This window comes from Hippocampus guttulatus, chromosome 17, assembly GCF_054856545.1.
Source record: "Hippocampus guttulatus isolate MCC_2025c chromosome 17, RoL_Hgut_1.0, whole genome shotgun sequence".
NCBI classification, from domain to species: domain Eukaryota; kingdom Metazoa; phylum Chordata; class Actinopteri; order Syngnathiformes; family Syngnathidae; genus Hippocampus; species Hippocampus guttulatus.
This window is the reverse complement of record NC_141277.1, coordinates 9822244-9845230: the sequence shown is the minus strand read 5'-3', so window position 1 is coordinate 9845230 and position 22987 is coordinate 9822244. Positions and strand designations below refer to the sequence as shown.

The following is a 22987-nucleotide window of genomic DNA, read 5'->3' as shown; positions in this document are numbered from 1 at the left end:
CCTAAGAATCTGTCATAATTGCCATTTCCAAAGTTGATTCCCCTAAAACTGGATGCAACCCTTTCGTCTCCTCGGCTGTGCTTGTCTAGCAAGCTTTGAACACCAAAACGCGCTCAGAAACAGTCTCTCTCACTCTCTCTCCTTCTCTTTCCTCCTCCTGCACCCCCTCATCCTTTTCATCCCTCCAACAAGAAGCTTTTGTCTTTGCTCTTTTTACCCCACTCTTTCCAGAATCAGCTGCAGGCGTGTTTGCTTCTTTTTATAAAGTATGGTATATTTAGTCTTGGGATGACGAACCCAGGCTCGAATGCAAAATGATAAGGCGTATCGAAGCGTTTTGGAAGTGGCTCTGTGAATAGCTTCCACATTTGTATTATTCACCGCTAATGCGCCAAAATTGTAGGCAACCTCCTGGCAATCAGTTGCGGGTTTTATATAGCAAACCAGTGTGACGATTTCACGTTAGCGCGCAAAGGATTTGGTCAAAATAGAAGGTCCCAATCATATAAATCCACGTAGCGTGAGAAACTGATCTAAATCCGACATACGGTAATACTGAATAATGTCAACACTTGATTTATGAAACCTAATAGTAACACGTCAAATTGCATCGTCGCTGTTTAATGTTTTATTGTGTGTGTGTGTTGGGGGGGGGGGCAGTGTGATTATATTTGTTTCTGGAGGAGACCGGTTGTTCTATATTACAAGCTAAATCTCTGCAATACCGATTGTCAACACTAGATGTCACACAAATTACTTCTGAAGGCTCACTTCAGCTTCAACAAGAGTACAAATCAAATTGCGTTTGAATGGAGTGGGGCTTTATTTTACAGTGATTTATCCACTTGCTTTTAATGCTTTTGTAAATGATACTGGACGCCATAATTCAGAAAAACACGGAAGAAAGCATTTCATTTGATATATACATACTTAAATATTAAACCAACTCTTCACTTGCACACAAATTGTGCAGAGCACGAGCTACTGTTCTTATTTGTTTTCTCCCCAAGTGTGTTTTGACTTAAATATACATTATATTAGGTCAGTGCACTTTCCAAATTACTACTGCACCTACAATGGAAACTGAACAATTTCTCAAGGATTTTTAATCTCATTAATATTTTCTGTTTGATCCATGAGGATTTATATCATGTTGTGTGAACCAGACTGGACTAAATAACCAGCAGGGTGCAGACTGAGAAAACAAGGATGCATGATACTTTGGCATCTATACTCCTCCTCCAGATGGCCATGTTGATACAGTGTGTGTGTGTGTGTGTGTGTGTGTGTGTGTGTGTGTGTGTGTGTGTGTGTGTGTGTGTGCGCGCGTCTCAGAGAGGCAGTTATTTAATTCCCTCTGCCATTGTAACCACTTTGTGGTATCCATCCAGTCATCCATTTTTTGCTACTTTTTGGCTGTGCGATTAACTGAAATCATATAAGTGCATCTGCCAACAGATGTATGATTTCGATACAACGTCATGTTTACTCAGGAAATGCCTAAAACCATCTTAGAATTCATATTCACGCCACTCAGGCATGTTTGTATCATTCATGTGATTGCATTTCCTCTCAACCTTCCATCAAATTATGTATGCAAATAGATGACAACATTATATCGTTTCATCATCATCTCCATTTGCTGCAGTGTTTACTCTTCGTAGGGTCATGATGAGATGTATTCGGTTGGGATATCTAACCTGCACAATTTACCGGAGAGTAGACAATCTAATTTGCATGTTTTTAGCCAGTGGGAGGAAGCTGCAGCGAACCAACGCAAATAACACACTAACTGCACACATATGAACCTGACTGCACAAGACGTCAAATAAACGCATGAGAAAAATGGACCAACTCGGCGATGCAGCCCTCCACATGCAGGAACTGTATGCGGTTGATTCAAAGTCATGTGGGCTCATGTGGCTTATTAATGTGACACCTTTCTACCTGGACAAAGGGTCCCTTTCTGTGAAATGTGTCGGCTCCATCAGATGTGCTTCTTTGCTGCCAGCGTCGTGCCTCCTCAACTGTGAGGAAGGGCAGACTGATGACACCGGCACTCATAAAAAGAAGCTATGAAGTTACTGCAGCAAGCCATTATGCTGAGTGACTTTGAAGGGCAAACCTGAAAGGGTACATTGGCCTCGTCATTTGTGTTTGTGTTTGTTAGCAGGATTAAAACTGATTCATGCATCCCCCCCCCCCCCCCCCCTCATTACAAAACAGTCCAGAGGTGTTGTAGCCTAACGTCGTCTTGCTTATCCTCATTAGTGGCCCGGTTAAGGCGGAACCAATCCCCACTGACCTCGGCAAATGGTTTTGGGTAGTATGTCTTGGACTGGTCACCAAACAATCAGGCGCATATCGGGAAACAAATCATTCACAGTCACATTCAAAACCGATGGGCAATTTCGACTTGAGAGTCCTCAATTAACCTCGCACGCGTGTCTTTGGGGCATGTACGAAGCAGCTGTGAAAAGCCACGCAAGCGCGGGCACAACACGCAAGAAGAGTCCCTCGGAGGGGACTGAGGTGTGCCTGCTGATTCGAGGATTGTCAAATACAATCAGCACGCTTAATGCATGACCTGCTTTAGAACAAACAGAAAGAAATTACAGAGTCAGTCCCCAGTTTCCTACCAAATTCGATTGTGACATCACCACACCGAGAAGGAAGTTCAGCATCTATCTTATTCTCATTGGGATTTGGATGCCTCTTTTGTCCTACATTATTTTTCAACAAAGAGGTAAATGGCAAAAGGCGGCAACAAACTTGCTCTTGAGGCTCAAGAAAGGAAGGAAGTCACAAATTGGCTATAAGCTGTCAACACTGCGCAAAACTTCACAGGCCAGCTGCTCCACTCTGTATGTGTGAAATTATTAATTAATTGATTGATTGATTGATTAATTAATTAATAAAAAAGACCCATGTGTTCCTGACAGGCAATTTCAGGGCGCAAGATTACAGCAGATCAGCAGCAACATCCTTTCATGCACTGGCAAATGTGGAACTATTTCTCTATCTATCGCGGATTCTGGAATGTACGCCCAATGAAAAACGGGAGCTCACTGATAACAATCGTTCTTGCTCCTTTGGGATATTTTGAGAAAATCTGATCACATGCATGTTAATTACAGACACGGGAACTGTTTTGACTGGTGAAAATGTGTGAAATATATGACATCCTCCAAGACTCGTGATAGGCCTGAGCGGTATGTGTGTTTTACAAGCATTCTGCTGTTGAGCATTGGGATTTATTTCAGCCTCAACACAGAATAATTTGAAGCTTTTGGCAGGCTTGACCACCTACGCTATATTACTCCGCGGATGTTTTCACCGACACAATTAACAGTCACTTACCGACCCCTCTTTTGTCGTCTAATACCCTGTAATGAGACGAATTGCACAGCGTTGATTAGCAATGTCCAAATGAACACTGCACACTGAGTTCAAGCCAAGACAACTGACAGTGGACAGTTTATCATGTTATCATGTTAGAGCAGGGGTGTCAAACTCATTTTTTGTCGCGCGCCACATTGTAGTAATGATTTCCCTTGGTGGGCCGTTACGAATTCTGGGAAACCAAGTGTTTAATCACCTCCCCATATTACATACACAACAAATTGATGGATTACTAGTTTTAAAATTAGAATTCAAAAACAATGTGGATTTCATGTGAAAATTTGAAATTTTGGTTCAGACTTTTGCAAGCATCATGAAACTTGACATGCTTGATTTGCTTTTGCGGGCCACGTAAAATGATGTGGCGGGCCAGATCTGGCCCCCGGGGCCTTGACTTTGATACCTGTCGGTTAGCAAGTGCATGAAAGGGTGAAATATATTTTTCAAGGTCAAATTGACCCACAGAGAATGAATAAAGTACAATTTATGAGGGAGAAAAAAAAAACCTCATGAACTCCCCAGTTTGTTTCTTTGGTAGACCAAAAATGTTCAAGGGTCAACGTGACTCATTGCAAAATAGTCAAAATAATATATCACAGACAGCTGGCGAGTTGGGCGTGACCCTTCACCTGCGCACCTGTCTCTCGTCATGCAATCAAGCACCAATATATTTAAGGACCGCCACAATCAAGCCTCCTTGTCAGATTGTTGCTCTTGATCTCCGAAATGCCATTTTCTAGACTCCTAGCTCTTGTTTATAGTTGTTTTTCTTGTCATAGCTTTGGTTTATGTGTACGTGTTTATCCTGTCAGAGTGTCACATTTCTTTTGGTTTTCTCGCTTGTGTAATTGAAGTATTTTCATTCCGTTGAGCGTGTATAGTCTTACCCCGCCTTTTGCTATCGCTTTTTGTTCTATGCTTAGTCTTTTCTGGTTTTTGTTGCCAGCGATTTATGTTGTTTACTTTGTTGGTATTTCACTTTTTTGTAAATACATTTTTTTGTTTGTTTACATCATTTACCTGAGTCTGCGCTTGTCGGATCCTACTTCCTTCTGGTCTGTGTTCAGGCCATATCAATATCATAATCAGTTACGAGGATGTTCTCACATCAATTTTGTAAGATGTGGAAATGTCATTCGCAGAAAAGAGACAAACACAAGTATGACAATTCTATTCATGTTTGAGTGTGAACATGCTGTGCAAAAATGAAGTCTTGCTTGCAAAATAGTCACAGAATGGCATACACATTTTTGGGGTCATATTTTGCGTTTTCATGTTATTCAGGTCCTTTGGTTGTTGTCCGGCGGGTGCGAAAAGAGATTCAGAAGTGTCATGTGATTCTTACATAACAAGTGCAAAGGCTGCCCTGAATACAAGGTGGAGCTCTGCAAATTTAAAATACACACGAGATGCGGAGGGATGACTGTCCGAAACTTAGAGGTCAGGCGAGGAGAATGCATCAGGTTAAATGGTGATCGCGCAGTCATATCACACCAAATTATGGAGGATTTCTCTCAGGGAAATGAGAATGTAACTACTATTTGGTGGTGGGGGCTGGAGAGAGAAGCAGAGAGTGTTGTGGGCGCCTTGAGACATCCCTCTGATTTCCGAGCCTGCGCTACAAGGTAATTAAATATAGAGGATGGCACGCGCATTCTGCTTTCCACTCATCCCGATACTTCATGCTCCACTTAGCCGTTTAAAATTTACCGGACAAGGTCATTTTGCTAGTGGTTAAATAATTCTCCCATGCACATGCATCTCCCGATTCTAGATTAGAATTCCTTCACATTCAGTGTGTAGATTTTCATGCTCTGTGTACATGTCGTGCTTCTTGCAAATTCTCACCTCTACAAATATGAAACACGGAATGATGGAGTAGCTTCGTAGGATGTGGTTGGACGCCATCTTGTCTCCCCCTCAGGAGCCCTCTCCTCTCAGGATTCACAACACCTCACCCTGTAAAAGACATCACATGTCACTGCGACGCTTGTTGAAAAGTCAGACATTGCCCAGGAGGTTAATTTTATTCTGAGTAGTTGCTTGGGTTGGAGTAGTGTTGAAAATCAGCTTCGAGCCCACAGTACCCTCACTTGTTCTATCTCTCTCTTGCGCTTTGAGTTACACTCCTGTCCCTCCTAAAGCAAGTCCAGCGTATGACAGAAAAAGGACGTGAAGAAGAATAAAGAGTGATGACTGTAAAGAAAATAGAGCAGGTAGAAATTTCGACATTTGTTGAAAACATTACAACCCAGAAACGTAAGATTGTCTCGAAAAGGCCAAAAAGAGAAAAGAAGAGGCGGTGATGAATTAGGGTGACGATGACATGATAAGTAAGCTGGTGTGGGAACTTCACTTATTCGAAAAAAATATATATATGTATGTATATATTTTATATATATATATAATATATACATATACTGTGTATATATATATATATATATATATATATATGCGTGTATCAGCAGTCGAACAACTGAAGTACCCACACTTTTTTTGTATCTACGAACCACCAGCTCGATTATCGTGTCATCCCGTGTCTGTGTGTTTGTTTATATTTAAATAAATAAATATATACTGTATATATATATATATATATATATATAGAGAGAGAGAGAGATAGTCAAATAACTGAAGTACCCACACTTACTCCTCATGACAGCTGAACCCAAACCTCAAAACAACGCGCGATATACACAGACGATCCAAGTCAGTAGTTGGCCCGTTTTTTTCTAATGCTTAGAAAAGTTTCATTTGAAAGGAGGAGATGTTAAGCTGTCTAAAATTTCCAATCCCGGATACTTATCTGTTTGATCAATGACAAGGTCAGCTGATTATTTTTGATGTGAAATTAAACGACAACCAATTAGAAAGCTCTCTGGAGCTGACACTGTCGCTGGACGGACATTTGCAAGTGGTTGTATTGAGTGTTTGTTTGAATGAGTTTCAAATCATTCGTCACAATAAAAATGACAAGAAGCGTTCTCAGTCACGTCAGTGACCTTGAAACCATCATAAAAGGCCGACCCAAACATCTGTGCGCTAACATTTGAGCTGCTTCTCCTCTGTCTCAGTGGCACAAAAGAATAAACAGAGCAGCTCAAATGTCCTTTCAACTGAACTAATTTCCTTCTGGGGACTCTCAAGAGCTTCCCGGACAGCTGCAAGATGTCGTCTTGCAATCGTGCTTTACTTGACCCTAGGTCATCAACTTGGACCACCTCTCACTAGAATGAACACCCCCACCCTAAAAAGAAGAATTCAACTGAGTAAGCTGGAGGTTTGACTTGAAATCGGTCGCAAAATGGCATTGTAAGGGTTCCAGATAGCCCAGAGCAATGTAGCATACCAAAGCGTAACAGTATGTAGAAAAAAAGAAATAGGAAAAAAACACACCAATAAGAGTGGAGCATATACATAAGTGTCATCGCAGCATTGTTTCATTTAAATCCTGCAGCCAAAGAAATTATGTAATCACTCTTGGATGCTTGTCAGAGAGTTATATATTTTTTTTCTTGGTATGAGCTTCTTTTTGGAGCTTGAGGTTTTTTGTTAGCCTACTTAGAAAGGAAAGCAAGAGGGAAGCGTTCCTAATTCTGCTTTTCCTTACTTCATGTTTTATTTTTCTTGTCAGCGGCTTTCTGCCGAGAATCACTTAAAAATTACTTCTTGCCACTAATAACGGAACAAAATTTGTACAAGAGCCTTTTTTGTTTTTGTTGAACACCATTTTGGTCGCAGTTCGACAAACAATAGTGAACTGCATCCCCCCCCCCCCCCCCACCCCATTCCATTGAGTCATTAGATGCAGGCGAGACAGTGATGATGATGAGGCTTAATCAGTCCCTAAGTGCTTGTCCCATCTCATCGCAACGCTAAATCCGAGAACGCCACGATGACACTGGATGGCGGCAACCTGACCGTCGCTCTCACATCTGTCCCGATGCTTCACTCAGTGAGACAAAGCATCGAGGATACAAAACGTCTGCCGATGTCAGCGTTGCCGACACCCGCAACTACAAAACATCTGGCCAGGTCACACACACACGACAGTAATTGTCACACGTGGACAAATAGCGTGGCCGATTATTAGATTTTGTCATTTCAGTTGAAAAGTGGCTGGCAATGCAGAGCTTGTTCATGGATCAAGAGCGCTTCAGCTGTGACCTTTTTCTCCCAGTTCACTAAAACAGCAAGCATTGGCCCCAAATGACATGTCAATTGAATTGCACTCCGCAAATTCTTCGAAAATGCTGCTGTAGACATTCGCTCGATCTGTCTCTGCGCATTTCAACAGTGTAATCGGCCTCTCGTGGCTCACTGTCTATTAATATTATGGCAGGTAGCAATATGAGTAGGAGTGCCTCTTGTGCTTTGGGAAAACTCTGCTCCTCCTACTTCAGATGCAACCAAATGCTTTAAATACTCATTTGTATGTATTAATAAAGATATGTATTAATATAAGGGCGGCCCGGTAGTCCAGTGGTTAGCACGTCGGCTTCACAGTGCAGAGGTACCGGGTCGATTCCAGCTCCGGCCTCCCTGTGTGGAGTTTGCATGTTCTCCCCGGGCCTGCGTGGGTTTTCTACGGGTGCTCCGGTTAAAAATATGTGTGGCAGGCTGATTGAACACTTTATATTGTCTCTAGGTGTGAGTGTGAGCGTGGATAGTTGTTCGTCTCTGTGTGCCCTGCGATTGGCTGGCAACTGATTCAGGGTGTCCCCCGCCTACTGCCCGGAGACGGCTGGGATAGGCTCCAGCACCCCCCGCGACCCTAGTGAGGATCAAGCGGTTTGGAAGATGAATAAATGAATGAATGTATTAATATATTAATATCCTCTGTCAAAATGACTTCACAGTTGGAAAACAAGCAGCATTTTCCGTCTTTTTGTTTTCTTAGTATGTATTCAGTGTTGGTAAAGTTACATCCAAAAAACTATAAGGCGCATCTAAAAGTATTCCATTTTCTCAAAAGCCGACAGAGCGCCTTATCATCCATTGTGCCTTATATATGGATCAATATTCTGAATTCGTGGACGCAGTATTTAAAATATTCTGTAAAGCGTTTTGTTACAGCTATAAATGAAGCTGTCTTGTATTGTATTCTATTATATTCCCTTTAGCATAGCTCCATCTAGTGGATGCATAATGCACCCGCAACCACTATTGTAGCTTCTATTCTGTGTGCCTTATAATACGATGCGCCCGATATATGAAAACAGTTTTAAAATAGGCCATTCATAAAAGGTGCACCTTATACTCCGAAACACCTTATAGTGCGGAAAATACGGTAATCTGAAATCTCCTTTGAACGTATCTATTTAATTTCTAAATCCACAGTTCAAAAGACAAAAAAAAAAAAACGTATACTTGAAAGAACAAAACAAAAGCATGTCACCTATGCTTCTAATATGCCTTGCCATCATCAACTTTCAGAAGCTGTTCAGTATTTTGGCTAAATAATCTTAATTTGCCCTGTTCAAACTTTTAAATCAAACTAAAGTCAAAAAACAAAAGAAGATGCTTAGCATGCACAGGACATACAATGAGTGACTTCACAACCAATCAGAGGCACTGCAACTCTTCAACATTCGCTGAAAAGCCAGCAAATGACAACAGTCACACTCGAAGAGAAACCCAGCTCACAGAGAAATGAGTAACGTGCTGAGCAAGTTAAAGAGATAGCAAATAATATCAAGATTTCACTTTCACTGAATATAGAAGTTGGTTGCACATAAAACCCTCTTAGCCAACATTCAAATTGTGGCTAGTGGAACCGCCGAGTCGCTGACTTGAGACGCCACTTGACACAGTTTGACACTGGCCGATGAGCAAAAAAGTTCAAGTCAAAATGCCAATTTAACAGTTGAACAGTATGCTTTGACTGGAGGGTGTGTGACAAATTAGTTCAATCAGAGAATTTGTGGTGAGGGTCCACTCACCATGAGTGAGCTCACACTAACTTCAATAATAGCTTCAAAACGAGAGCAGCCTCCGGGTTCTGATCAAGTCACAAACGTGGCACAGTCGCACTTCACCGTAGTGAGTATTGACATATTTCTTCTACCCTTCAACTAACCTTCGAGACATCACGAGGCTTAAAACCAAGAGCCCTTTTTTTCTTTAAACCGTCGGGGCTGAAAGGTGATCAGACAGTCGTCCCGGAGGCGAGTTCATCAAACCGGGGAGCCTACAGGCGCTGTCACGATTCATCAGTATGTCCTGCGCGCTCAGCCAAGCTGCAACGACTTTGTCAAAACGTCGCTTAGCTCCTTGTGAAAGTGGGCCCGGACTGACTTTAAAAAAAAACAGAGTGAGGAAATATCGCATTCAACAGCTTCTTATCTCTTTATCTTCATATCGAGAAGATTTAAGATTAAACTGCCACAATGACGGAGCTTCCTGACGTTTCTTTTTTTTCTTCTTCTTCTTCTTTCTCCCTCTTTTTTAAGGAGACATTCTGCATTTATTTCATGATTTAAAAAAGTTCCCCAGTTGGCTAAATGACATCTCTGTGACTCTGACACGCTTCTGCCAGCATACCTCAGTGACCAGCAATTATATCACTCTTAATTCACTATTTCTTGTCGTGCTCAAGTAGCTTGTCTGATAGGGCGGCCCTGCCTCACGCGAGTGATCCAGCCCCACATATTGCTGGGCCAATGGTAAGTACACCATCCGTAAACATGACAACTGAGTCAAGGTAGTTGGACATTCCATTCCAACTTACTGCAAAGCCAACGCCGGCCCCATAAAGACAGAGTGGAGGCTATTTTCCCTCACGGAGGCAGCACTTCATTACCAAACAAAATTTTCTTTTTTCTTTTCTTTTTTTAATGATTTCAAGGTGATGTCATCATATTGGTTGCTTGATTCAAATTCCTTCAAATTCAGTGTGTAGATTTTCTTGATGAAGTCTTTTGTTCAGCTCTGCGTGCACCTGCTGACTGCGATGTGTTTGATCTCTCCACGCCCAGACTGAAAATGCATTCTGTGTAAAGCCACCCATTGGCTAATTTAACAAAAAAAAAACCAACAACATTTTGGGCTGTTTAAAAATAAGAAAAGCTTTTTGTGACAAAGGAAATGTATTCTGTCGGCTATACATTCAATGTGAGATAATTATATGGGAGAGAAATGTCCACAAGTCTTTTTCCGTTTCTCATTTGCACTTCACACGTTCTTGTACAGACAGAACTGTCCCATGGCTGCCTCTCCTGCCAATGGAGCATCTTTGATGCTATAAATAGTATCTTCATTCCTCCCCTGTGCTTCTCTGATTCATGTTTGTGTATTTTTCACACCATGAGGCCAAAAAAAAAAGTTTGCTTCCTTACATTCCTTCTTAAAGGGAAAGTCAATCCCCAAATTTTCTTTACAATAGCTTGCACTGCACTGTGCAACAAACAACAAGCACAATGGCACAGAAACCCTCATTCATTCGACCGTGAGTGTTAATTTGTGCGAGCGAGAAAGACACGACTGCAAAGTGCTTTGAATTCCATGTAAGGAGACATGAATGTAGCACATGAAAAATACATGACAACACCGAGTCTAGGGGGGGGGGGGGGCAGCAAAATGGATGGGAATAATATCGCGCACAATCACAGGTAGGTAATGAGGAAAAATTTGAATCTAGACGTGACAGATATAAACATTCAAAATGAGGATCCAATATGGCTGCTGTATTGTGTTGTATTCAGACGATCGAATTTTGTGGCGTGAGCAGTCAAATAAATCAGAAAGGTGCTAGTCCTGCATATCCCCAAATTATTACCGGTGAACAGCCGCAGATAGGTTTGCATAATGTATGAATCAAATCAAAATAGGAGGGTGGGGGGATGACTTCCCTCAAGCACTCAAAGTCCAGTTATTTATGTCTTTCCTCAGTGCCGGCAGATTATTTACAATCTGCCCTGGAACTCCTATGAAGAAGTTCAATCAAACTCTCAGCTACTTGTCAGCTCATCAACAACACAACAGCGGCTGCACCCGCATGCCTGGAAGAGATAAAGACTTATATCCTCTCAAATCGACGCACTTTATTAACCCCTGAGGGTGGCTAAAGAGACTTTTTTTTTTTTATGAATACTTTCATGTGAAAAAAGAGAGGCATAAGATGCAACTTTCTCTCATTGTGCTGTTCTCTATCAGTTGACCAACAGTTCAGTTGTTTTTTCACAAACAGATGGCAGTAGTCACGTTGTTGGATATTCGACAATGCTATTACATCTAATGAACATGTTGTTACATAAATAAGTGGGTAGAGACCCATGGGCTTGAGGAAAAGAAAAATAAAGATCCTATCCATTCAAGAGACCCAGAAATTGTCAACACAAAATTACCTATGGCGCATTCACATTCCGTAACACATGTGATGCTAGTTTTCCTCCTTTCCTCAAAAAAAATTGACACATGCAAATAGCCATTTCAAATATCATTAAAAAAAAAAAATATATATATATATATATATATATATATATATATATATACAGTATATATATTAGTTTAGTCATATTGGAAAAAGAATTGTGACAATGCTTGAGTCTTACTGCTTTAAATTTATAGTAGGCCCTCTTACGTTCTCCCTCAACTGAGCTGAGCTGAGCTCTTGTGAGTTGAGTTGACCTCACTGAGGTCCCATAAGATATCCTGCCATCATTTTTTTTTTTTTTTTTAGAATGAGCACTGAAAAAAAATAGCAAAAAGCAAAGCACACAGAATGAATGATCACTCACCAAGTTGAGAAAGAGACATTTGACCTTGGCAAATTCTATTGCTACACTCTGCTGTGGGTTGTTAAAAACGTGCATTTAATTCTCATTTTTAATTCTCGTGCAGTCATTCTCAGGTTGTGGCAGTTGTCATTACCTTCCATCTATCAATTATCTTCTCCTTATTTGGCTTGGGAGTGGGCAGCCCATCACCGCCCCAATTGTTGTTACATGTGTTTAACGTGAATTGAACGTCCAGTGTGCAGTCACAATAACCATCAAAGTCGTTGTAGTCAATAACATTGTGACTATTGTAAAGCTTAGATTTGATCAATATTCCAATCCACCAAATATAATTCACAGAATATCAAATCAATCAAGCCAAAACATGACTGGGAAACCAACGAAACAATTCCTAATTTGTTCTTCTTCATTTCCTTCTAATATACTGTATATATGTATGTATGTACACACACACACACACACACACACACGCACACAATAAGTAGTAGTGTGGGCAGAACATTGTCATTCCCCACGAGCAGTTATTATCTTATCTTCGGGTCCATCAATCCAGCCAGGGATCGCTGACTGATCTATTACCCAATCAGGAAACCTCGACTGCCCAAATCGTACTGCCCACCCCCACACGAACATCGAGAGGTAATCAAATACCTGCCATCACTAAATCAGTCGTGTGTGTGTGTGTGTGTGTGTGTGTGTGTGTGTGTGTAATGTAATGCGTGTTTGTGATCAATAACCAGACTCTGTGAGGTCAAAAGTCACTCCTTCCTGCAGTCTCAATACACTGTGTGTGTGTTTGTATGCGTGTGCATGTGTGGTTGTGAGTGCGTGTGTGTGTGTGTGTGTGTTTGTGGTGTTTTCAGGGACACAATGTATTATCCTGAGTAATACAAAGCACTTTTTTCCTAGTGAGTTTTTTTTTTGATTGTTCATCTAGTGCATTCTAATATACAAGCCAGCGGTTGATATCAGTTGGCACGTACAATGTACACCGTGCATTTTATAAAACTGATAGCAAAGTATTGGGCCAGGCCAGGCGTGAATCTTGTGACTCAAGTGAGCAGGTGATGCCAGAGCTCATTCGAAGCCATGATGAAATGACTTCTTTAAAATTGTCTTGCATCCATCCAGTATCATAACCGTTCTAAGACCAAACATTCACAGGGTGTTAACATTTTCCTTGGTCCTAAAATAATAGGCACAATAATGGAGATGATTTGCTGGTAACTGCGTGAAGCTCAAATGGAATGTACAATAGACAGTCTAGTCAGTGGATGGCAAGCGATAGAGATTTTGTGGTCCATATATTTATGCATCACCGTCAAAAAGTAACACGTAGCTTAAAGGAAAGTAGCATTTGCTATTTTTACAGCTTGCAAAGTGACAACATACGTGCACATTCTGTTGCATTTTGCAAGAAATTCATATTTAAGAGATGTCAATTACTCGGGTTCACTGTAGTCTAACCCCACACTGACACATAAATGTGTAATTATAATTTTTTTTTTAGTGTTCTGCTCATACTCATTCGTTATGAGCAACTTTGTATGCCCGCTAAAAAGGAAAGTAAATGCAATGCTATAAAACATACATTTGCATCACGGCGCAAAAACAGAAGGCGCACATGTGCGTCACAAATCTGAAAATACCATCAAGATCTCATCAGCTGTTCAATGAAGAGGAGCACAAATGCAACGCGCTTTCTCGCTGAGAAGCCGCAAGAGAGGGTGATGCCCTGAATTAATTCCAAGGTTACAGCTCATGGATTCATCTTAAGAGGCGTGAGATTTCAGCCTCTGAGTGATCCGAGAGGCATCAACAGCGCCTCGAGTCCACAATGGGGGCGGGGGCCGGGGGGCTGTGTATGAGGGGGAGGTTGGGGTAGCCAGCCTCGAGTGTTGGGGGGCGGGGAAAAAGGACCACATTTATCTGCATTTGCCATGCAAGAAAGGCGATAAATGTGCACCGAATACGTGCGAGGTGTGCACACGACATATTAACAATATGTCGAGACTGCAATTCTGGAAATGTTTTGGGCGTGTTGTGGGGCACGCAACCACGGCCACTGTTGCTGGTACAGAGACAGGTGTCTTCCCCTAAAATACCAACACGACCGTTACAATCATTCCAACCCGATTCTTTTTTTTTTTTTTTTTAAAAGACGGTCGACACTCTTGAAAAGTGAATGTGTTTTACGCACCGAGGCATTTTCATTGCAAGCAAAAGAGACCCTCGCGTTTCAAAGCCCAACTCGCCTCGAAATCAGACAATAGCGCCACACCAACCCTTCTGCGCGTGAGTGTGTGCGTGTGTGTGTGTGTGTGTGTGTGTGTGTGCGCGCGCGCGTATCTCTCCTCCACAGCACCCCCACGCGACGTACCCGCGCACACGCACGCACGCACGCGCTCGCTTACCGCGATGGGTTGGAGCAATATTCCCGAAAAACGGCGAATCCATGAAAGAAGAGGAAGGTGTGAAGAGCACTCCCGTACTCCTACTACCCCGGCTACTACTATTCCATGGGTTGCTCTGCGTGGATGTGAGGGGCATCACGCGGCGTGGATGAGGACGGATGCTGTGCTTCGTCGGAGGGCGGGGACAAGACGCGCAGTGGGCTCTAGCGGAGCGTGTATAACTCGCTGGAGGGACCTTGTGTTCGGTGCAAGTGGGCTGTCTCGTGCGTCCATTCCCAGCCAGGCTGCCCTTTACAACCCCCACGAACATTTCTTGGTTTTATTCCGGTCTGTCTCGTATTTATCCATATTCATGTGGATTCACACAGTGGATGAGAAACTTGTCCTCCTCAAAAATCATGAGAAAGAAGGCAGATTTCAGTGACAGGAAGCCTGAAGTGATTATGAGGTGCAACAGACGAAAATGAACACGAGTTGCTCTTGGATTTTTTTTGACAGCATGGGCCCAATGTCTACGGGACATTTGTCGCATTGAGACTGAACACACACAAAAAAAATATGTGATCAATTACAGTATCAGAGTCTGAAGGATAGGCTATATTTCGAAATCAGATGCCTATTGCAGCAAAAAAAAAAAACAACAACAAAAAAAACAAACACAGATGATGAGATGGAAGAAGAGATTTTCAGCCGTACAAAAGCACTAACTGCAGTTTTGGTTCCATCTCCAACATTTGTGAAGTGGTATTTTTTGCAACAATGTCATCCAAATCCAAATTGTGGAGTACATTGGACAGGTAACTCACTTCTGGTGTCATTGTCGTCCATTAACCTGTTCTGTGGAGTCATCAAAACTGTCATGATTCTGTTTGTGACCAACAGGTGGCACTGTAGGGCTCCCAAGCAGCTGCACACCTGTTGGTCGTTATGTAATTAGCAGTATAGGACTCCTGCCCGACCACTCATTGTCGGGTCATTGTGTGTTTGTTTGCTGCTGTCATGTTTGTTCTGGCCATGTTTCGGTTTTTGATAGTTCCCGCTTCAGTCAGAGTTTTTGTTTGATACTTTGGATTCGTTTTGTTTTCAGGACTTTGTTTTGAATTTAGTTTTCTGTGTTTTTATCACTACAACTCGTCAAGTTCACCCTGCTCCTCCCTCCTGCCTGCTTTTTGGGGTCCTCCACCACCTCGCAATGTGACAAAAGCTACATAAAAAGAACATTGGCACCCCAAAAAAACAAGATTCAAAGTAATAAACCAAAGCGTAAGACGCTACATGACATGCTGTGACTTGGACTTGGTAATGTGACAACGAACAGTAAGCATTTTCTTCATATGCCTGGCAGACGGAGAAAATACATCCCATAATAGAAGATAATGAATGTGATTAAAACTGTCAGAAATGGAGTGTGACCAAAACATGGAAGACTGTGACGCACGTTGACGCCAAAGCGAAGAAAACATTGGTGTGTTCAGTGATCTAGATTCTAGATGGCACGCTACATTACACTCTGTCCTCTGTCTACCCGGTCTTCCGTCTTCGGCTTTTTCCTGCCCGGCTCACTTCTCTGAGGGCTCCCGTCACGTTAACCAAACGCAGCAGAAAACATTTGGGAATTGATGTTCAAAAGGAGTTGTGCGGCATCAGTCGGCGCATTATATTTGGTCTGAAGAGCAGATCTGGTGCAGATTGTGCAGGTACCACTGGGTACACTCACATATGGGAATAAATAAATAAAACATGTTATTTTAGCGAGCGGCCCGATGGTCCAGTGGTTAGCGCGTCGACCAAACAGCACAGAGATACCGGCCGGGTTCAATTCCAGCTCCGGCCTCCCTGTGTGGAGTTTGCATGTTCTCCCCGGCCGGGCCTGTGTGGGTTTTCTCTGGGTACTCTGGTTTCCTCCCACATTCCAAAAACATGCATAGCAGACTGATTGAACACTCCAAATTGTCCCTAGGTGTGAGCGTGAATGGTGTTTCGTCTATGTGTGCCCTGCGATTGGCTGGCAACCGGTTCAGGGTGTCCCTTGCCTCCTGCCCGAAGACAGCTGGGATAGGCTCCAGCACCCCCCGCGACCGTTGTGAGGATAAACGAATCGGAAAATGAATGAATGTTATTTTAGCCACATTTTTTTTTTTGTTATATATTTCCACAGAGAAATCATTCTGCATTACTTGCGAATGTTTTGAAGGCACCCCCGGAAGAAGCCATTTATTAGATGTATTCCACCGGCGACATGATGGTATTCTCCCTTCCGTATAAGCGCTGAACAATTGCTCACGATAGCTTGAAGACGGAGGCATTTGTGTCCAAATAACTCAGCGGGAGTCAAGAAGAAAACATTTAAACCATCTACGGATGTTTTTTCGCTATTGCTTTCCAAAATAAAGGTCATCTGCACTCACGCGGGCCTTTGTGACACTCATTTGAAAAGAGAAAGGTCACTTGGGTGCTGTCCAAATAACTGTAGATGACGGAGTCGCAAGTATGCAAACGCAGTATCCTGGTGAAAGAGAGGAGCTCTGGGGGTGGATAAAAAAAAAAAAAGATGGGCGGAACAGACTCCAAGACACAATCTAACCTCAAAAATGATACTGATGCCTTTTTTTTTAATAATTACAAATGACCCCACATATGCAAGCACTAATTTTGGAGTTTATTGAATTATCAAAAGCCTCGGGGACTACACAATATATTGTCGTGCACGCACACACAGAAATATCAGCTTAGACCTCGTCTCGGAGTTTGTCATCCACTGGAAGCTTGGCGTTAGTCTTTTAATCTGCTAACAAAGCTTCACTCAGACTCAACGGCCTCGTGTAGAGTTTCACTTACATGACGAGGAGTAGAACAAAACGCAGGGAGGCGTATTCATTATGCGATCCGCTTATACTTTATTTCGAAATGTCTTCTGTTCAAAGTCAACCGGGACAGGCTCCGGCTCGTGGGTGAAGATGTGCGGTGTAGAAAAGGGATGGATGGAAGGATGAACTGAGCTTGTCGTGTTTTTTGGACTTCCGAAGTATCCATCCATCCATTTTCCAATCCCCTTAAGTCGCGGGGGTGCTGGAGCGTATCCCAGCCGTCTTCGGGCAGTAGGCGGGTGACACCCTGCCAGCCAATCGCAGGGCACGCAGAGCCGAACAACCATCCGCACTCACAGTCACACCGAGGGACAATTTTGAGTGTTCAATCAGTCTGCCACGCATGTTTTTGGAATGTGGGAGGAAACCGGAGCACCCGGAGAAAACCCACACAGGCCCGGCCGGGGAGAACATACTCCCAAAGTAGATGAACAAAATTCATTACGTGGCATACATTTCTTTGAACATGTTTTGTTACTTTGACTTGTGTGAGAGACTCAAAAATGCTCGCTGCACAATGTGTTAAATGTGGTCGTTGAATATCTTACCGAAGATGAGCTCCGATCCACTTACTGCAGGAAACTTGGGCAGTTGCACAATCCCGGAGTTGCCGTATCGCATTGTGCTCCTCTGGGCTTTGTGCGTGTCCATGGCCTCATTATCGGAGAGGTGTATTGATCAGACGGTCTTTGCTTTCTCAGAGTCTCCTAAGCTTGTGCTCACCCCATTTCCATGGCAACGGAACAGACTGCCCCCGGCCTCGGTTGTGATCGGCGTTCCCGGGGAGACTTTGCAAATGCACTTTGCAAACATACACTCAGGCGAATCTCATGCATGCAATGTATTTGCTTGATGGCCGTCGTGATTTGTGTTTGTAAGTGGGTGTTATTTAACAGAATGACATGCTTCGGTTGTTATTAATTGTGTAGATATTAGCATCTCTTTTCCCGACAAATGTTTTTTTTTTTGTGTGTGTGTGTGTCATTTCCTTCTACGTCCGCCTGAGAATGACTGCATGCTGAAGGCTATCCCAGTTGACTTTGGGCGAAGAGGCAGGATATGGGAACAGAACACACCTTCACAAAATGTCTGGTGAAGTGATCGGTTATTTGCGGACCTTGACGGGATTATTGTCTGGTGCTAATTGGCGTGGACGTGAGTGGGTGTCTAATGAGCAGGACGGTAGGCCTGAAGGAGACCAGCGGCTCAAACTTTAATAAATCACCTCGAATTTTCCATTACATTAGAACACCGTATATCATGAATCCGTTAATGAATCCAATTTTTGATTTGATTCACTTTTATACCACTGAAATCGATTCACTATGACTTTGTTCTTAGTTCTCTGTTCAGATCCTGTTCCTCTGAGGTGAGCTCACACACTTTGAAAAAACAAAAACAACAATGCATCCCATCACAGTTTTCACTTTTCGTGGGAGTCGTGCCGATCTGCTGCTATAAATAACTAGGCTGCATGGTTGCCCGGGCAACCAACAAACTGATGCCAGTGGTGGGAAGGCTCGGTTCCCTCAGAAGAAGCTCATTCGGCAGAGGGAGAGGCAGTAACCAAAAGAAGAATGTAAAGGGAGATGTGGTGCAAGCAAGGGAAACAACCCACTGCAAATTCCTTTCTACAATGAGATGTGATTACCAGACGCCTGCACTATATTTTCATGACACTGTGCTTCGTCCTAATGGACAACAAAGCTCACCCTCATAAAAACAGATGTTACCAAGAAGTAGCCCGGGAAGCATCAATAGCGGCTATGATGTCACAGAGGAGTTTTCCATGGTTGCCATGGCAACAACAAGTAACACTTGTCCCCATCTGAGTGTGAGGATTTGTTTTTTTTAATAATAATAATAATACATTTTATTTATAACCGCCTTTCAAGACACCCAAGGACACTTAACAATAACAAAAAAACACAAAACAATACGGGTTGAGCAGCGGCAGCCAAAACGCGCCAGCGTTCACTCAACCCGAAAAGGATGTCATTTGTTTGTTTTTGTATTTGGATTCCCAAATTATTTTGTCAGCAGCTTATTTTCATATTTGTATGTTTTCTGGATGCAGAGCTGGATGGATGCGCCTCAAATACATCAAAAAGATTGATAACATTCAGGTTTGTGACCAGTTTTGAGGACACTTCTGAATGATAGCAACAGAAATACGTATAAAATATAGTGTCACGCAAGCCCAAATCCATATGCGGGCCTCCGAGCGGTCTCTCAGAATTTTACATGGGACAAAAGGTGAGCGTGGCGGCCTATTTGCGTGATTAAATCAGCGATGAAGGTGGAGGCGACATTCATCTCCATTAACGACTCGGAGGGCTAAATGCTTAGGAGGCAACGTGACTCAACATACACAAACACACAAACTGAGAGAGAGAGAGAGAGAGAGAGAGAGAGAGAGTTGCTCAAGGCAGTGTAGTGTCAAACTGAGAATGATACAAACAGAAGGTCCATGTGGACTTACATTTGTGTATGTGTACACTTCTATGATTTGAATGAACATGTAAAAAATAAAATTAAATAAAATATAACAGATTTCGGTCTCCACTCAGGTATTTTGGTGGCCTCAATGATAAATCATGTAAATTCGCATGTATGGAAAATGTACGCTAAAATATGACACCCACGTTGGCTGGCTTCTTTCCGCTTCTCCCTCTACGAGTGTCCTCTCGGATCTCTTCGCTCTCACTCTCTGTGTTGTCTCCTCTCCTCCCTCACAGCTTTTATAGGTCAGTGAACACAGCATCGCCGCAAATGTAAATGCAAATGTAATGGCCGCTCATCCTGTGCACCACTGAAAATACTTGCGAGAATCGCATGCCAGCTAAGTCAAGTCAAATCATAATAAAGCACAAATCTTGTTCGGGAAGGCATGCCTTTGTATTTTATGTTAGAGCCTCACCTCCCTATTCCGTGATGGTGGGAATTTGTCTGTGAGCGATTGTTTGTGACGATAGGGTGAAGTGGTTGACATGTCTGAGCAGGTTGCTCGGGGCAGAGGAGCAAATATTATCAAATAAATCATATAATCTGTCAAAGAAATCTAAAGGAAGCCGGTGAAGGGATGCCAGAGTAGAAGTTACGCCGCTCCCTCTTATGAGCACCAGTCAAGAGCCGAGCAGCAGCATTTTGGACCAACTGGAGACGCTTAATGGAGGATTGGCTGACTCGTGCATTACAGTAATCACGCCGAGACGTGACGACGAAGGCATGAACTATGTCATCCTTATGACAAAGAATCTGGAGGTTGAGCTCCTGTGTTGAGCTTCACAGTGACTGTGAAGTCATTATGCTTCCAGGTTAATATGACATCAAATCTCAGTGTGTTTCATCTGCATGCCTTTAATCTGCTTTCAGGTACAAAGTAGGATGACCTCACCAAATGATGTGTTAGCACTGTGACGTCATTTGTGGCACCGATGTGTGTTAGCATGTTTCTTTATTCAATTTTTTTCAGTTTGTTTTTAGCTATGTATTGTTCTGAGCTTGGAGATTCAGACTCATCGCTGGATCAGTCCGATTGGTTGGCCTTTTGTAGTAAGTGATGAATGCTTCAAACCAAAAGAGACATCATTTCTAACTTGTGGTGCATGCACACACACACGCGCGCACACACACACACACACACACACGCATGCATTTAATCGGACTGCATTCACACTGACATGCACACACTCTGTCCCTCGGGAATCGTATCAATGTCATTAGGCATGGCTTAGACCAATCAGAGTGCTGAGTTAAATTAAAAAAGGGAAAAAAAGACCGTAACGACCCTTCTGTGGAGAAGCCCACATCACCCCAAATCACTAGTGTGTTGTTTTTCTGTGTGTGTGTGTGCATGCGCACGTGTGAGTGTAGATGTGCGTGCGTGTGTGCTTTTGTGTGTGTGTGTGTGTGTGTGAGTGTATATGTGCGTGCGTGTGTGCTTTTGTGTGTGTGTATGTGTATGTGTACATGCGCCGCTCTCCATTTTAATGGCAATTCCGACAGAGCCTTTCTCATCTCCTCATCACCATGGCAACCAAGCGGGTAAGCGACCACGTTTGTCCCGGGGGCCTTGGCCTTCTTCTACGTGCCATAGCCCCACGTGCACACGCGCGCACACACATTCCAGGATACGCACACTTACCCCCACGAGACCTGCAGAAATCCCAATTATTGATATCTTCAATTGCAGAAGAAACATTTGTCCTCACACGCGCGGCTTCGTCCAGTGTGCACTCACAGCCCCCCCCCCTCCAACCTTTGTGAACAGAGTGCTCCCTAAAATGAGTCCATCCTCCCCCCTCCTCCCAACGACTGCTTGGGATTTCTGAGTCAGTCGCTTCAAGGGCTTCCCCAGTTATTTTGTCCTTATCAGAAATGCCTCCTCTGCCACATTTATGCCGGTCTAATGGAGCTTTTGGCAGGTTTTGTTAAATGTCTCTCCAATGTGGCCAGTGGGGCAGAATTAAATATTAAAACTTTTTTTTCTCTAGATGCAGAAAAGCATTTGGATAGTCACGATGACTAATCAGCATCTGCTCTGATTCTGACTTTAGCCTCATGTCACCTCAAACACACCAGAGCTAAAAGAAGATTTTTTCCCCAACTGGGTAAGTGGTTTAAATTGGGATATGAAAACAATTGCTGAGGTTGTCCTGCTCGAAACAAAAAAAAAGTTGTTTAATCTTTAATTTGTTTCAATGACTTTGCACCAATAAGAAGAAAGTCATCAGGCTTTATCTTCTCCAGAGTTCTGCCTAAGACGTTGGTGAATTTTTCATCAGCACATATTTACTCAGATGAAGTGGGTCGCACAGCTCCACTGTTCATTGCGTGCTGGGATAAATGCTCCACACTGGAATGCCACTGACAACCGGTGTTTTTTTATAATCATGTGAAGGATTTCCCATTCACATTTGAAATATTCCTCTTATTCAAATCACCTTGAGGACAATTTCCAACATTCATTTCATTCCACCGTACCAATGTTTTCCCATTTTTCAAAATTCGCAAAATCACCACCAAAAAAAATATAATTGTTTTCACCTGATTTCTGCAATCAAATTATGCACTGAAATGTATTGATTGATCAACATTACAATTGAATAAAATGATTTTGTTTTCAAAAAAGTTCACTTTTTAAATTAATTTATTTATTTTACAATGTAGCCAGACCTAATGGACACGGTATTTATTTATTTATTCAATGCTGCTAATAGATTTGCATATCTACAGGTAAGGCCGGTTTGCTTTCCGCTTTAATTTTGCATCGACCTGAAACTCTGAATGACAGTGCCCTCTAACGGTGTTCTTCTGTTAGTGCATGTTGTTTTCATATGCACTGCATTGTAACTACAAGTTTGGCAACATTGAGTATTTATTTTATTTTTTATTTTTTGGGGATAACGAAGATTGATCTAACATTAACATTAGTTGTCAGAATCATAAAACTATGAAGTGATACCACTCTGATCTAATGTAAATTCCATTTTATTTCCACGGATGTCATTCGTGCAGATGTAAAGAATGTATTGACTGCAGTCAGGATTACTTGAAGACGATG

General features: G+C 42.6%; 1 protein-coding gene across 3 annotated transcripts in view; it reads right to left on the bottom strand.

Moving 5' to 3' along the window:
• Nucleotides 1-21643, bottom strand: part of plppr1 (phospholipid phosphatase related 1) — a 36139-nt gene extending 14496 nt beyond the window's left edge. The window contains exons 1-2 of one of the 3 annotated variants that reach the window (XM_086135148.1): nt 21569-21643; nt 5251-5361 (exon numbers count right to left, since the gene is read on the bottom strand). In XM_086135148.1, the coding sequence (XP_085991274.1) occupies nt 5251-5310 (60 nt within the window). In that variant the 5' untranslated portion in view covers nt 5311-5361; nt 21569-21643. Of the gene's footprint in view, nt 1-5250; nt 5362-14554; nt 14764-21568 lie in introns of those variants that run through there. The other 2 variants (XM_086135147.1, XM_086135149.1) reach the window with 2 other exon arrangements.
• Nucleotides 21644-22987: the final 1344 nt, after the last annotated feature.